Source organism: Myotis nattereri (assembly GCF_964212035.1).
Source record: "Myotis nattereri genome assembly, chromosome: 3".
In the NCBI taxonomy this organism is placed as follows: Eukaryota; Metazoa; Chordata; class Mammalia; order Chiroptera; family Vespertilionidae; genus Myotis; species Myotis nattereri.
In genome coordinates this window covers 102,946,168-102,959,919 of record NC_138077.1, presented here as the reverse complement: position 1 = coordinate 102,959,919, position 13,752 = coordinate 102,946,168, and the positions used below count along the sequence as shown (strand labels likewise).

General features: G+C 37.0%; 3 protein-coding genes across 4 annotated transcripts in view; 1 reads left to right on the top strand and 2 right to left on the bottom strand.

Moving 5' to 3' along the window:
* MED12L (mediator complex subunit 12L) overlaps window positions 1-13,752 on the top strand; it is a gene marked incomplete at its 3' end in the record, with an annotated part of 370,596 nt that overhangs the window by 278,031 nt on the left and 78,813 nt on the right. The gene's annotated exons all lie outside the window — the stretch shown is intronic.
* On the bottom strand, window positions 2,321-3,322 carry P2RY13 (purinergic receptor P2Y13; the record flags this gene model as incomplete). Its single annotated transcript, XM_081087429.1, has 1 exon — window positions 2,321-3,322. One exon carries the CDS (start codon window positions 3,320-3,322, stop codon window positions 2,321-2,323), a length of 1,002 nt encoding a protein of 333 aa, XP_080943555.1.
* On the bottom strand, window positions 9,301-13,537 carry P2RY12 (purinergic receptor P2Y12). 2 transcript variants are annotated; one of them, XM_081087428.1, is made up of 2 exons: window positions 13,381-13,537; window positions 9,301-11,674 (listed from the first exon to the last, which is right to left on the bottom strand). In XM_081087428.1, exon 2 carries the CDS (start codon window positions 11,650-11,652, stop codon window positions 10,636-10,638), a length of 1,017 nt encoding a protein of 338 aa, XP_080943554.1. In that variant the 5' UTR covers window positions 11,653-11,674; window positions 13,381-13,537; the 3' UTR covers window positions 9,301-10,635. The 2 variants fall into 2 exon arrangements, with proteins under 2 accessions (XP_080943554.1, XP_080943553.1); XM_081087427.1 differs by having other exon boundaries at window positions 13,163-13,426.

Below are 13,752 nucleotides of genomic sequence, written 5' to 3'. Positions count from 1 at the left end.
TAGTGACATCACTAACAGTTACCATGATCTAATTCTTTTATTTGAGAGAATGAAAATCAGACTTCAAGAGCACTTTGTAAAAGGAGAGTTTGGGATATTGTAATAGACTGCAGTTACTTACCCGAAACCAACAGTACATAACTGGAGCATTTTACCAATAGTTTCAAACTGATATGTTGATAGACATCAGCCCCCAAGCTATGCATGTTATTTAGTAATCCTGCTTCTTTCATGAGCACTCAGTAGAGAACCCAAGAACATCCCCACTTTCCTGTCCCCTGTGTCCAAGCTGTAGGAACTCAACTGAAAAGAGCTTTCAAGAAATGTTTATCATCTTTTGATAATGAAAACATCAGTGAAAATGGATTTTCCTTTTGCTTTTCTAGTATGTAAAAATAAAACCAGTTTGGTTTATTATCAAACCTTTATTGATTGCACAATGAGGCACAATCTCTGCTTCAGAAGTACATGTAGGTTCCTTAAACAGTAGGTGCCTGCAGGAGGAGTCATCACAATGCAGTGTGAGATCAGCAGTTGAGGCATGACAGACAGGGAGGGATTGAGTTTGAGATGGTGGTGGGAGGTTGGCCAGATCATATTTCATGGACTAGGTGATGGCAATGCAGGATTTTAGGGAGGGATAAGAATTAAGCAATAAAACTAAAAAATAATAATAATAATAAACAAATAAATAAATAAATATTCCATTCAGGAAGAAGCTCCTCCTCTGTAAGTATCCCAGCCAATATCTCAGGTCCAACCCCATGAAAGTGTGCACAGCTAGATCACAGAAAGGGGGGATATTTCTTCCATAAATATGTGATATGCTAGACATCTGTAATAATGTCAACAATAAAATAAAGGGAAACAAAGTTTTCTTGGTGAGTCAGGTAAATTTGCATGTGCAATGGCAAAGGGGCAAAAAAGCCTGGCATGTTCAGGTTTATAGAAGAGTGTGAAGTTCCAGGGATGGAAAAGCAGTGAGGCAATGAGGCCAGAGTGGTGGGCAGGTTCCAGGGCCTCAGTGCCCTTGAGGGCATAGGCCTAAGATTCACCTTCCGATGATAACGCTGGAGCTGGAGGCACATTCACAGAGTGTGAGCATTCCTTTGTGCATTCTCTCTGGAAGTTTTAAGTTGGCATCTACAATACCAGATACCCATTTTGTAGTTTTTTTTGAACCACAAAGGTATTTAGGAAAAACATGCGGAGGTAAATAAGTCCAAGTAGGGCTCCATCCTTTGAAAAATATCCCAGTATGGATGTTACTGGTTGTGGGCCAGCAGTTTCATCTATGTATGTACCAAGAATAGCATAATATTTTGACATATTCTATATAAAACATTTGTAACCCAAGGTCAGTGGGAAGTATTGTGGGATTTACCAATAAAAAATGACATTTTCTGTCTTCAAAACACATTTTTCTTAGAGAATCCTAACCATCTTTAGGGGATGCAGTCAAGAGTACAGTGAACTGGTAAAGGGACATATGCAATGAAGGCCCTAAAACATACCCAAACAGTTGGAGAAGCAATTATTTTTAACCAGAGTGGGAGGCAGGAGGATAGAGGTTGTTGCCCAGGAAGGCTTTGCTAACTAAGTAGGTGGCATATTCAACCACCATTAGAGGATTTGCTGGGTAGAGGAAAATTCTAAAGAAGAAGAATACAGTATTTTTGTCCTTGAATTGTATGCTCTTGTCATGTGAGCAAAGTATTATAGCACAGTGTTTCGTGTGGCTTAATTATGGTGCCCATGCCTCCTATGTTGAGTTGGAATAACATGGAAAAGGCTCTTTGTAACTGTGAGGAACTTTCAAAGGCCTTTGACCACCTACAGCTCCCCAGATGCTTCATATGTGGCATCCCTTTCAACCCCTAAGTTTCAGCTTCACCGAAGGACTTTCAAGGTGGTTTTGTTTTTTCCCAAAAATTCAGCAAGTATCAACATTTTTGGAATACAAAGTCGGAGTGCTGTTTGAATTATGTGCGTAAAACAATGTGAAAAGGTGTTTTGGAGGGGAGGTTTTTTGGAATACACATTTATCCACAATAAATCTATTCCAAAATGTAAGTGAATGTTCTAGAAAAGATGACCTCTAGTGGCCACTTGCTTTCTGTTGCATTCTCTTAATGATACTTCATTCTGCTTATGAATACATCTATGTGGAATTAAATTTACATAATCCTTTTTGTATATCAGGATAATAAAATGTAAGAAAACATTTATTTTAATCCCTTTTTATTGCTTAAATGTTATTTCCAAATAAATTGTCTTTTGAAATCTAGTCCATAAATAGAAGTGAGCCATGATAAAGTCATCAGTTTAGGGTTATATTGTCTGTCTGACTGGTATGATTGTCTTGGGTTGATGCTGTAGTCTTTCTTCCTCTCATGCATAATAACCTTCTTGTGAAATTTTTACATAAAAAAATATATATTAAGGGATCCATACAGATGTTTGTTGCAGCCAACAAGAGAGTTGTTTCTTTAGCGATAAACAGTTGATGTTGCAATCTACAGTTAGTCTTGCTGTTGGTTTGACTCTGAGTATATGGAACTCTGGCAAAATGAAATGGAGCAAAACACAGAAAGAAGACAGCTACAACAATAAACACTTTACCTTCCAGCTTCTTGTTGTTTTTGCTGTCCTTACTTTTCGACTTTCTGTAAGAATCATATACTTTTTTTGCAATCACCACATAAAACAGAAGCATTAAGGCAAAAACCATCCAGAAAATGAACTGGGATATGTAATTCACCGCTTGGTGCCACTTCAACCCCAGAGGGCTCTTTAAGGAGGCACACTTTTTCACGGTTGTCGGTGTCATCTTCTGGTTGCTTAAGATCATGTTTGGCAGAGAGATGAGGAACAAAAGGAACCAGACAAAGGTTGAGACTGTTTTTGCAAAAGTGGGTTTTTGTACAAAGAATTTTCCAAAAGGTCTGATGATCTTGAGGAATCTGTCAAAGGCGATGAGGCCCAGCAGAATGATGCCCACATACATGGTCTCATAGAAGATGACAGCAGAGAAGCGACACACGAAGGCTCTGAGTTGCCAGGGTCCCAGGTGCGAGTCGGAGAGGATTTTAAATGGAAGCATGAGTGTCATTACCAAGTCGGCCACCAGAGTACTTTTGAGGTAAACGATGAAGGTGGAGGAGCTGGGAATGTGAATGAACACCCACAGGGCCAGAGTGTTCAGCGAGATGCTGGTGAGGAAAACAATGGTGTAAATGGCTGGGAACACCAGCTGTGCTATCCGCGTGTCCCTGGGGCACTGCTCAGACCCGTTGAAGCCCTTCGTCACTGTGGCGTTCATGATTTCCAGTGTCAGCTGTTACAAATAAACACACAGACACACAGTAAAACAAAGCCTTTCATGATTTAAAAATGCTCCTTTTAGAAAAAACAGTCTTTAGGTTTGTAGCATATTAATACCTTCTGTATTAACATTATCACATTCAGTGGATCGGTGGAGAAGGCACAGTTTGTTTAGGATTTTTAAAGTACATAATACGGTTTTGGTACTTGTAACATTACCATTACTCGCAACATTATGAAATCCAAATAACAGGTCCTACCCGATTCACAAATGCTACTCTTACTATGGCAGTAAAACAAAACCCCATTTAAGAGGTACTAATTGATGTCAGATTACTGTACATCATATAATTTTTTATGCTCCTAATCTAGTTTGTAGAATGTTAACCTTAAAGCATTTCCCGCCTTGAGTATAGTCTACCATTTATAAGCAAGCACACTTATAATAAAAATTGAAACTCACCTTTGTTTGCGAGGAGGCTTGCTGACTGTCTCCTGCTTGGCGCAGTCATTAGATCAGCCCACGAAGAGCGTGTGAAGCAAGCCCTTCTGCTTTCTTAAACCTGCTTTCCTTCCTCATTTCATGTGTAATGTGATCCATTGGAATCTCTTCACATTCAGACCTTTGGAGGATTTTCTAATAAGAAATCTCTTATTTCAAAGTTATGTACTCTTCATCTACTATGACTTGCATAAATTAGTTGCAGTTTCTTTATATTTTCGCATAGTGTAACTTTCCTGCAGCTTAATCTTGTTTACCTACTTGTTTAATGAAATTTTTGAGTGCCTCTTGTGTATAGTAATGGGAGGCAGAAAGATAAAGAAAATAGCCCCAAATTACAACAAAGTGTAATAGTTGACTCCAAAATCAGGTAGAATCATTATCTGCATCCTTCTAGACTGTTTTCCCTAGAAATTTGTGTTCAGTATGATGGCCTGTTTGTTTCTATAAACATTTATCTTAGTCTTTTTGTCTTTCCATCTCTGAAAGAAAAAATGACATACTTGCTAAGGGCTAAGGGCTAATAGATCCAGGTTTTTGGAGTCAGAATCCCACACCCGCCAGTTACTGTGTACCAGGTCACAGACAGCTGATTGGACGGCTCTGTGCTGCAGTGTCCTCTGTGTGACGGGTTTAGTAATGGTGTACACCCTGTGGTCTTGCTGAGAGGACCAAGTGCGGGCCTGGAATAGTGCTGGCTGAAAATTTTTAGTCACTCACTGCTCTGGTGTGGGAATTATAGATTTAAATGGCGACATACTTTCTCATTTATTAGAAAACCATTTTTGGAAATCTCTGTATTTCATGTTATATGCGAAGTGCTATAGACTTCAGGAATTTTATCCATCATTCAATCTTGGGCCAAGGTCTACAAATTTTTTTCTTTAAAATCTCTTCAAGTTTGAAAAAGTAATTGCTGTTTTTTTAAAAATATATTTTTTATTTTTTTCAGAGAGGAAAGGAGAAGGGGAGAGAGATAGAAACATCAGTGATGAGAGAGAATCATTGGTTGGCTGCCTCCTGCACACCTCACACTGGGCATTGAGCCCACAACCCGGGCATGTGCCCTGATCAGAAATCGAACCCGGGACCCTTCAGTCCCCAGGCTCTATCCACTGAGCCATGCTGGCCAGGCTAATTGCTGCTTTTGTATAGACAAAAATCTATAATACAAATGTTGTCTTGCCAGATAGGTAAAGGGAAAGAGGAAATTTAGAGATCTTATGAGGGAATGTGGAGTTCTCCATGGTGAGTTTCACTTCATATTTTGTGCTAGAAGTTTAACCACAGAGCTGGAGTAGACTGTCGGGTTGGTTGATTGAGAATTTTTCGATGACTTGGCTTGGGATTCTGAGAATAAAACTCTATAACCGACCAGACATTTTAAAATATGAGGCAATGGGATGCCTGATAATTTTGCTTGGAACTAACCTATGGTGACACAGTTTGAAAAAAAAAAATGTGTTTCATTCAAATTGATTCTTGGAAATACAGATTCTGGATTTCATTGATGCAATGGAACATAATTTAAACATATCTTTTTGTTTGCTTTATTAGAGAGTAAAAACAAACAAAACTTTTTTAGTTTTATTTTTTAAGTAGAGGGATTTGACTTACGTAATTAAGTGTACATTTCCTGACAGAGGCAAATCCATTGAAGGTTTGGAATAGTTTCAATTTAAACAAGGGAAATTTCATTTCATAATGTGAAAACTGGAAATCACATTTTGGTCAAGTTTCAAAATCCCAGAGTGTGGGAAACTTTCAAAAGGAGAACTCAAGTGGTATCTATTTCTAAAGTTACGGAAGGGTATTCTTTTAAATGGGTTGGTAGGTTTCAAAATTTTTCATCATAGTAAATATTCCATAGGTCACTCATTTCTATGCGTCCATGTGCTTAGTGTGCATTGGCCATCTTTCTTTGTTCTCATGAGTTGCCGTGACCCATGGGGGAGGTATTTTGCCCTTGATACTGTCTCTGAGAGGCTGCCCAGCAGAGCAGATAGGAGCACGGCCTCAGGAGCCAGAGAGCCTGGGTTCAATTCCTTATTCTAACTTGTACTTTTCTTATGACCCTGGGCAAGTTATTTATGCTCTCTATGAAACCATTGTCTCCTCTCTATATGAAAATAAGTAATGGTGTCTGCTTTTTTGTGTTGTTAAAGGGATGGATACAGTGGGTGAAAATTCACCCACTGTGGAGAATGAATCCTGTGACATGGTAGGTATTGGCATGTTTTCTGTTAAATGAAATTAAAAGAAAAGTGGAATATAATGTAGAACTGTGGGATAGCTCATGAAAGACAGGAGGAAAAAATCAAATCCTATATAATAAAAGGCTAATATGCAAATTGTCCCCTCAGGAGTTCTACCAACCGGGTGTTTGACCACCAGTGGGTGGCACAGAATGAAGGAAGACCCTGGCCGGCAGTCAGCAGCCAGGGGAAGGAAGACCCCAATCAGCCCTGATCTCTGGCCAGGCCTAGGGACCCTACCCATGCAAGTATTTCATGCACCGGGCCTCTAGTAAGATATAAGTAAAGATTCCAGAAATTAGGTGCCTGTCAAATGGGAATAAACTAAACATTTAAAATCCACCCAGCTGGTATGGCTCAGTCAGGGCACATGCCCAGGTTGCAGACTTATTCCCTAGTAAGGGCATGCAGGAGGCAGCTGATCAATGATTCTCCCTCATCTTTGATGTTTCTATCTCTCTCCCTCTCCCTTCCTCTTTGAAATCAATAAAAATATATTTTAAAAAATAAAATCCTGCCAAAACTGGTTTGGCTCAGTGGATAGAGCGTCGGCCTTCGGACTGGGGGGGGTCCCCGGTTCGATTCCGGTCAAGGGCATGTACCTGGGTTGCGGGCACATCCCCAGTGGGAGATGTGCAGGAGGCAGCTGATAGATGTTTCTCACTCATCGATGTTTCTAGCTTTCTCTCTCTCTCCCTTCCTCTCTGTGAAAAATCAATAAAATATATTTAAAAAAATAAAAAATAAAAAAATAAATAAATAAAATAAAATCCTATCAGACTCAAAAGGGAATATAGTCAAAACTAATAAAATCACACTGGCTTTGCTGGTCTCTTGATAATATGATCTTATTCAATTCTTACAGCAGTGATGGGTCCCATTTTATGGATGAGAAAACAGAAGTGCAGAAGTTAAGCACTTCGCCTCAGATCATGCAGCTCAGGCCCACTGCAAACCCACAGTCTAGCTCTAGGCCCCACACTCAGAGCCTGCCTTAATCTCTCCTGGCTGTTAGAAGTCACAGATAAGGTGACCATGGAATCCTTTACCAAATTTTGGAGTTTTTGAGGTGGGCATAACTGAATGATGAATGAGATGAAACAGTAAACTATAAAGTTAATGGACTTGTGAAACTTCTTCTCTTAAAATGAGGTGTGAGGTTGAAAACATAAATTGGTTCAAAGCAGTATAATCAGAAGAGAATCAAAATAGATAAAATAAAAATTAGAAGCCTGCAAAATGGGAATAACTACATTTGTAGTCTCCTTTGGGATTTTCCTTTGGATCAGAGTTAACAGTTTAAAGGTTCCTGTTGACATGGTAACCAGTGCCATGTAAATAATATGTGAAAGATGAGGAAGTATTTACTTTTATTTGGATTGAAAGTCAAAATGGGAACTCCTGTACTCATAGAAGAACCTTTTACTTCCCATCAAGGTATACCATGGTACTTTCGCAGATTATATGAAATTGTTTAAAAAATTCCACAGTGGATTAACCGAAAGTGATAATAATAAGCTAAAATAAATTATGTAATTTCAAGTTAAATGTAGTAATCTTTGTCTATTATTAAATTCAACATTAGAAAGTCTGTACCTATGACTGGAAACAGGCAATTGATTCACAATATCTGAAACAATTATATGAATATTCAGCTTCATAATTTTATTATAAAGTTTAAAGAGTTCAAATATAGACATGTATATAGTAGTAATTGCAAGTTAATCCCTTTTACATATAATACCAATGGTTTGGAAATATGTACATGTACATATATATTTACATTTATTGATATATTGTATCTTTGTTTTATTTTATGTCAGTACATGATGACTTCCCTAATTTTTAAAAAAATGTTATACAATATAAAGTTATCATAGTTTAGTTAAGTTGTTGGCCATTTATTTTCCCATTTTTTTTCTCATATTAAAAAACAGTACTGTAGAGCATATACATGTCCATATATTTTTGTGCATTTGTTGCAACATATTTATAGAAAGTTCCCTAAAAGTGGAATGCTGGATCAAACACTGTGCATCAATATGTAGAATGGTATTTTCCAAAAGCTTTCCAGAAAGATTGTACTGATTTGTAGTCTCACTGAGTGGGATTCTACAACACCTTGCTTAAAATCTTATAAATCAATTCTAAACTCATGGTGCAAAAAAGCCATGTCATTTTAGTATACTTATTTGATTATCAGTGATATATATGTATTTATATTATACTGCCCATTTGTATTTCTCCTGGAAATTGATTTTTCAAGCCCTTTCCCCATTTTTTAAAAAGTCAGGCTGTCTCTTTTTACTTAGAGACTTGTAAGTGTGTTTCCACATGCTTAGTTCCCACTGGCATCATTGTAGTCCCGCTTTGGGCATTCCCAGCTAGCAGGTCACCTAGATCAGCGACTGGACTGCAGTTGTTTACAGTGCAAAGCCACTGAAGTACCCTGGTGCTTGAAGACAGGGTTGTTTTGGTTTTGTTTTGTTTCCCGTTTAGGGGTTTTCTTCTGCTTTTAAAGTTCTAGTCCAGGGGTTGTCAGTCTTTTAAAGAACTAGCTAGTAAATACTTTTGTGGCTTTGCAGTCTCCAACACAACTACTTATCCCTGTTGTTACGGCAGGTAAAACCCCAGTGGGTGTGGCTGTGTTCTAATAAAACCTTATGGACACTGAAACTTGAATTTCATGTAACTTTAATGCAGCATGAGCTTTTACCCTTCTTCTAACTTTTATCCCCACAAGCATTTGAAATGTAAAATCCATTCTTAGCATATTACACTTTGATTGGTTGAACAGACAACCAGACGACCAGATACTTAGCATATTAGGCTTTTATTATATAGGATTCAGCCTTTTAATTTCTTCTCATATGATATTTAGATATTGGAATCTATGCCTTCTGCTTGAGAATCACCTCTGAGGATCATATATAATTAAGATAAATGATGTCTTAATTCCCAGTGTGTTGTATATTTTATTTATATTAAGAATAATGACCATGGCTTCTGTGGAATCAGTCTACATTTGAAGTCTGACCTGTTTTCTCATTTACATATGAACTAACTGATGTGAGATGTCACCGTCAGAAGATTTTCTCAATGTTCTGTCTTAAAAGTGTTGGCAGCTGATCTTTCCTAAATGGGTTTGACATTTGAGGTAGGGGGAAGATAGGAAGTGAGTCATGGTATCTAATATTTTTGAACAAAGAATTTCTAACAAAGTGTGATTTAGAGTTTAATGTAAATTTTTGTTATACACACAAATAACAAACAGGTAAATCCAAACATTTTGTCGTTGTTGTTAATCCTCACCCGAGGATATTTTTTCCATTGATTTTTAGACAGAGTGGGAAGGAGGGGGAGAGGCAGAGAGAGAAATATTGAACCCAGGACTCTTCAGTCTGAGGGCTGACACCCCAACCACTGAACCAAACCAGCAAGGGCATAAATCCAACCATTTTAATCACTTTCCTGTTGATAGTTATGCTGTACAAATGCTTAATTGCATTTGCTTTTCTCACTATGGGAAATGTTTATTAACTTGTGTGCAGTCTTTAGTAGCTAGTTAATAAAGATAAGTTAATGATGCTATTGCATTTACTAAAGTTGTGAAAACATTAGTAAAACTGATTTCTCTAGTGTTAAGGGAGTATTATGTTTGTTTGTTTTTGTATGTGTGTATTAGAATATCTTATAAAAAGCCTCTTTATTTAATGGCTTCATTTGCTATTTCTACACTTTTTATTGGAAAAGTAGTTTTTAATCTTCTATCTTAATGAACATTAAAAAAATTCAGTCCAATCTATTACCATTTCAATTAGTATAAATCCCTTAGGTCTTTGCTGATAATTATAAGTTAGTAGTTACTATTCTTTGTGTGCCCCACTTACTTAAATTTTTATGATTATCACAATAGGTCAGCATTTGGTTTGGGGACTAGAATTGTATATACAACTAACTAGAGGCATGATGCACAAAATTTGTGCAAGGGGCTCAGCCCTTGCAGCCGCGGTGGCTAGCCTCAGCCCTTGCAGCCCCGCTTGTCCAGAAGGTCATCCGGAAGAATGTCCGGAAGGTCGTTTGGCTGCCTGGTCTAATTAGCATGTTACATTTTTATTATTATAGATAAGTATAATTTTTGGTCAGAAGATTTTATCAGATTTATCATTCTCCAGTTGATTATATAGTAAGTTTACTAATATTGTGATCAATAATGTATTTATAGAATTACAGTAAGTATCATTATATTGTTACCTATTTTGCCAAAACTCTTCAATTCTTGAATTCTGTATGGTTTTTGCATGTCACATGGTTATTGGATAACAGTTTGTTTTGCTCCACAGCTATATGTTAATTTAGTTTTCTACATTTTAAAATAGCTTTTAATACTGGAAAAGTAAATGAAAATTACTTTTGTAGTCTCCTATTGTTTCAAGCATCATTGTTACTCAGCTGCTTCTTAGTATTAATATTTTTACATAGTGTTTTCTTTTAGGAGTTCCAAACACTAATATTTCAATCTGGTTAACAGATTGAAATCTTACCTCAATGTGTTTATATTGGAGTCTCTTCGCTTGGGTCCCTACCATCCTGACCTTTCCCCCTGTTTTCGTGGGGAGATGTTGCAGAATTGGTGCACTTCAGCATACTCATCAAGGAATTTTTGAAGGACTTGCAAAGGAAAAAGTAGATAAATGGATCCAGGCATGCATTTAAGGAAGTTAACCAGAGCGTGCTCTCCTTCACATAGAACAGAGTATTCTCCGCAGAGCAGTTAAAGACATCCCGGGTCTGGCTCAGGGTGTAGGGAATCCGGGCAAAATGGAAGGGAACAAAACAAATAAAAAATACAGCAATGATAATGAAAACTTTGATGTTCACCTTTTTCTTGTGAACTTTGCCAGTACCCCTTGTTCTTACATATGACCTGTATAGTTCTTTTGTAATGAGTGTATAACATACAATGACAATTAAAAAATTAATCCAGAAAATGACTTGACAGATATAATTGACTATTTCATGCCAGACCAAACCAAACTCTGATTTGAGGAAAGAGCATTTCTTCACATTCTTGTCTCTCGGCCTCCTGTTGGTTAGGATCATGTTAGGCAAAGAGAGTAAGAACATGAATGCCCAGATGACAACAGAGAGAATCTTAGCCCCCAGGAGATTGTTGGGGCTGGATGTTTTAAATGGCCTGGTGGTCTTCTGGTAGCGATCGATAGTTATCAGCCCTAGGAATGAAATACTGATATACATTGTGAAGTAAAATATGACAGAGGTCACTTGGCACACGAACACTCTTAGTGGTCCTGTTCCCAGTTTGGCATCACTGAGGATTTTGAATGGAAAAGTCAGAATCATGAGAAGATCGGAAATGACTGTGTTCTTAAGAAAAATAATAAAGTTGGATTTACTGCGGATTTGAAAGAAAATCCTCATTGCCAGGCTATTTGTGATGAGTCCAGTGAAAAACAGGACAGTGTAGAGGAGCGGGAAGAGGACCTGAGTGATGTGGTAGTCCCTGGTGCACAGGCTGCCATTCCCCGGGGGAGAGGTGAAGTTGTCCATGGCTGCGTTCCCTCTTTGATACCTGGAGGGGAAGGGAGGTGGTTATTTTCAGTGCCAGTAGCTGATTTTGCTTTTATCTCTGGGTGTAACTTTTCTGGACAGCCTTCTTTAAAAACAGGTTTCTAATTTTTTTGTGGCAAGTAGTAAGAACAAAGAAAACAATCTCATGATATTTCATCATATTCTACTTCTAGGAAAGTAAAATGGTCTGAATTATGTGAAGGTGTGGATACTTTGTATTTTTTATTTGTTGAATATTAGCCTCTCTTAAAACATTTTTAATCTTAGGCAAAAACATCTGTATATTTATATATGAAGTCTAGAAGAGCAACATCAGGGCTCTGCTTTGTTCTCCGGTTTCATTTCCATGCCTTTAAAAAGTTCTTTTGTTTCTATTCTGTCACCCTTTCTGCACCAACCTTATTCCTAGACTTCACTTACTCTAGTTGTACCATCAAAGCATTATAAGAAAAAATAACTGATAATTGCCTGTTAGGATTAAATAAGTAAGACACTGAGTCAGAAAGAAAAATTTCATTTATAATTGAAGGATATTTCTGCCTCTGTGTTGCTGGCATCTATTCAAAAGTCAGGCCCATAAGGACTCATCCTTTAGCTTCAAATATAATGGTAGATACTATAGCAAAGCAAAACCATGCTCATGTCTGATTCCATAGGTTATTATACCCCAACAAGCAGCTGTAAATAAACTAACACTTCATTTGAATATGTTATCTGACATCTAAATTTTGAAATTTAAAGTGAGATTTGTAACATTTTTATTTCATCAAAGACAATGGAATTGATTGTTTATAGAATATTATTCCTAAATATAAGATATGGTAATGTTAAAGTACAGATACCTAAATTTAAAAAAAAAATTCCATATAAAATATTTAAATATGACAAATAAAGGTAGAACTAAATACCCCAAATGCCAGTGGAATTAATTTTTTACATCCTTTAATTATTGAAAGTAAAACAAGATTCATTCACGTTGTCACAATTATGGCTTCAGTTTTCAACACCTCCTCACCTCTCACCTGTTTAACCTAAAACAAACCAAAAACAATATGTAATTGATACAAGATCACTGATTTTAACCTTCCTTGCTACCGCTATTTGCTTTGAGTTGTATATTCTTTGATAGTTTTGGAAATTCTACTTTGGAATTACTCATTTTGCATAGACTACAACTTATCTAACACATATTCTTGATCTGGAGAATTTCAGCTCTCTCTATATCTAAGTCTAATTCCACACTTGATGTAAAATTAGTAAGACCATTTGTATTTTATTTCAGTCCTCTATAAGTTTTTAAATGCAGTTGTTATCTCTAACACCATTATTGTGGATTATATTTTAATTTTTATCCCAAATAAGTGCCTGCATTGATATGGTTACTAAAGGTTTCCAATTTTAAGAAAACGTGAAAAAATGTTCACATATGTCAAAGTGTAAATACATAGTGTAAATACAAAGTGTCAAATACTTCTAGATATAAAGTTACCTGGTTACTCTGTTGATTGGAGGATTTAAATGTATCCAGTAAGTGGTAGTCAGTTCAACTGCAGGGTGGCATCTGGTATTTTCCTTTTTAATTTCTTAGCTTAGTTGTTAAAACTCTTTATGGTAGAGAATTTGCAGAGTTCTCATCAGTAAAGTCTTGAGGTTTCTAGAGAGAAATAGAGCATGAGCGGAAGAGAGGACTCCACAATCAGAAATTACCTTCAAGTGCTGTGGACTCAAAGCTATGCAGACACTGGGTTTCCGTTTGTCCACTTTTATGACTTCTGCTTTTATTTCCTTGGGAAATGTGGGGCAGAGTGGGTGAAAAGTCATCTTTTAAAAGGCAATTTTAAATCTTGTGGCTTTTTACTGAGACCTGCCATAGAGTTCATGCTGTATGAGTTCTTTTGGGTATTTTCCCCTGCGAGGATAAATCCAAGCCTTTTGAAGTCTGCTTCCTGGAGAAGGTTGCAAGCTTGCTTTCTTAGATGGCTGTTTACCTGAAAACATACTGTGCTCAACGTCGGATGATGTATTATGCTGTAAAAGTAATTACATTAACTCAGAATCTGTGCTTGTTAGGGATGTTAA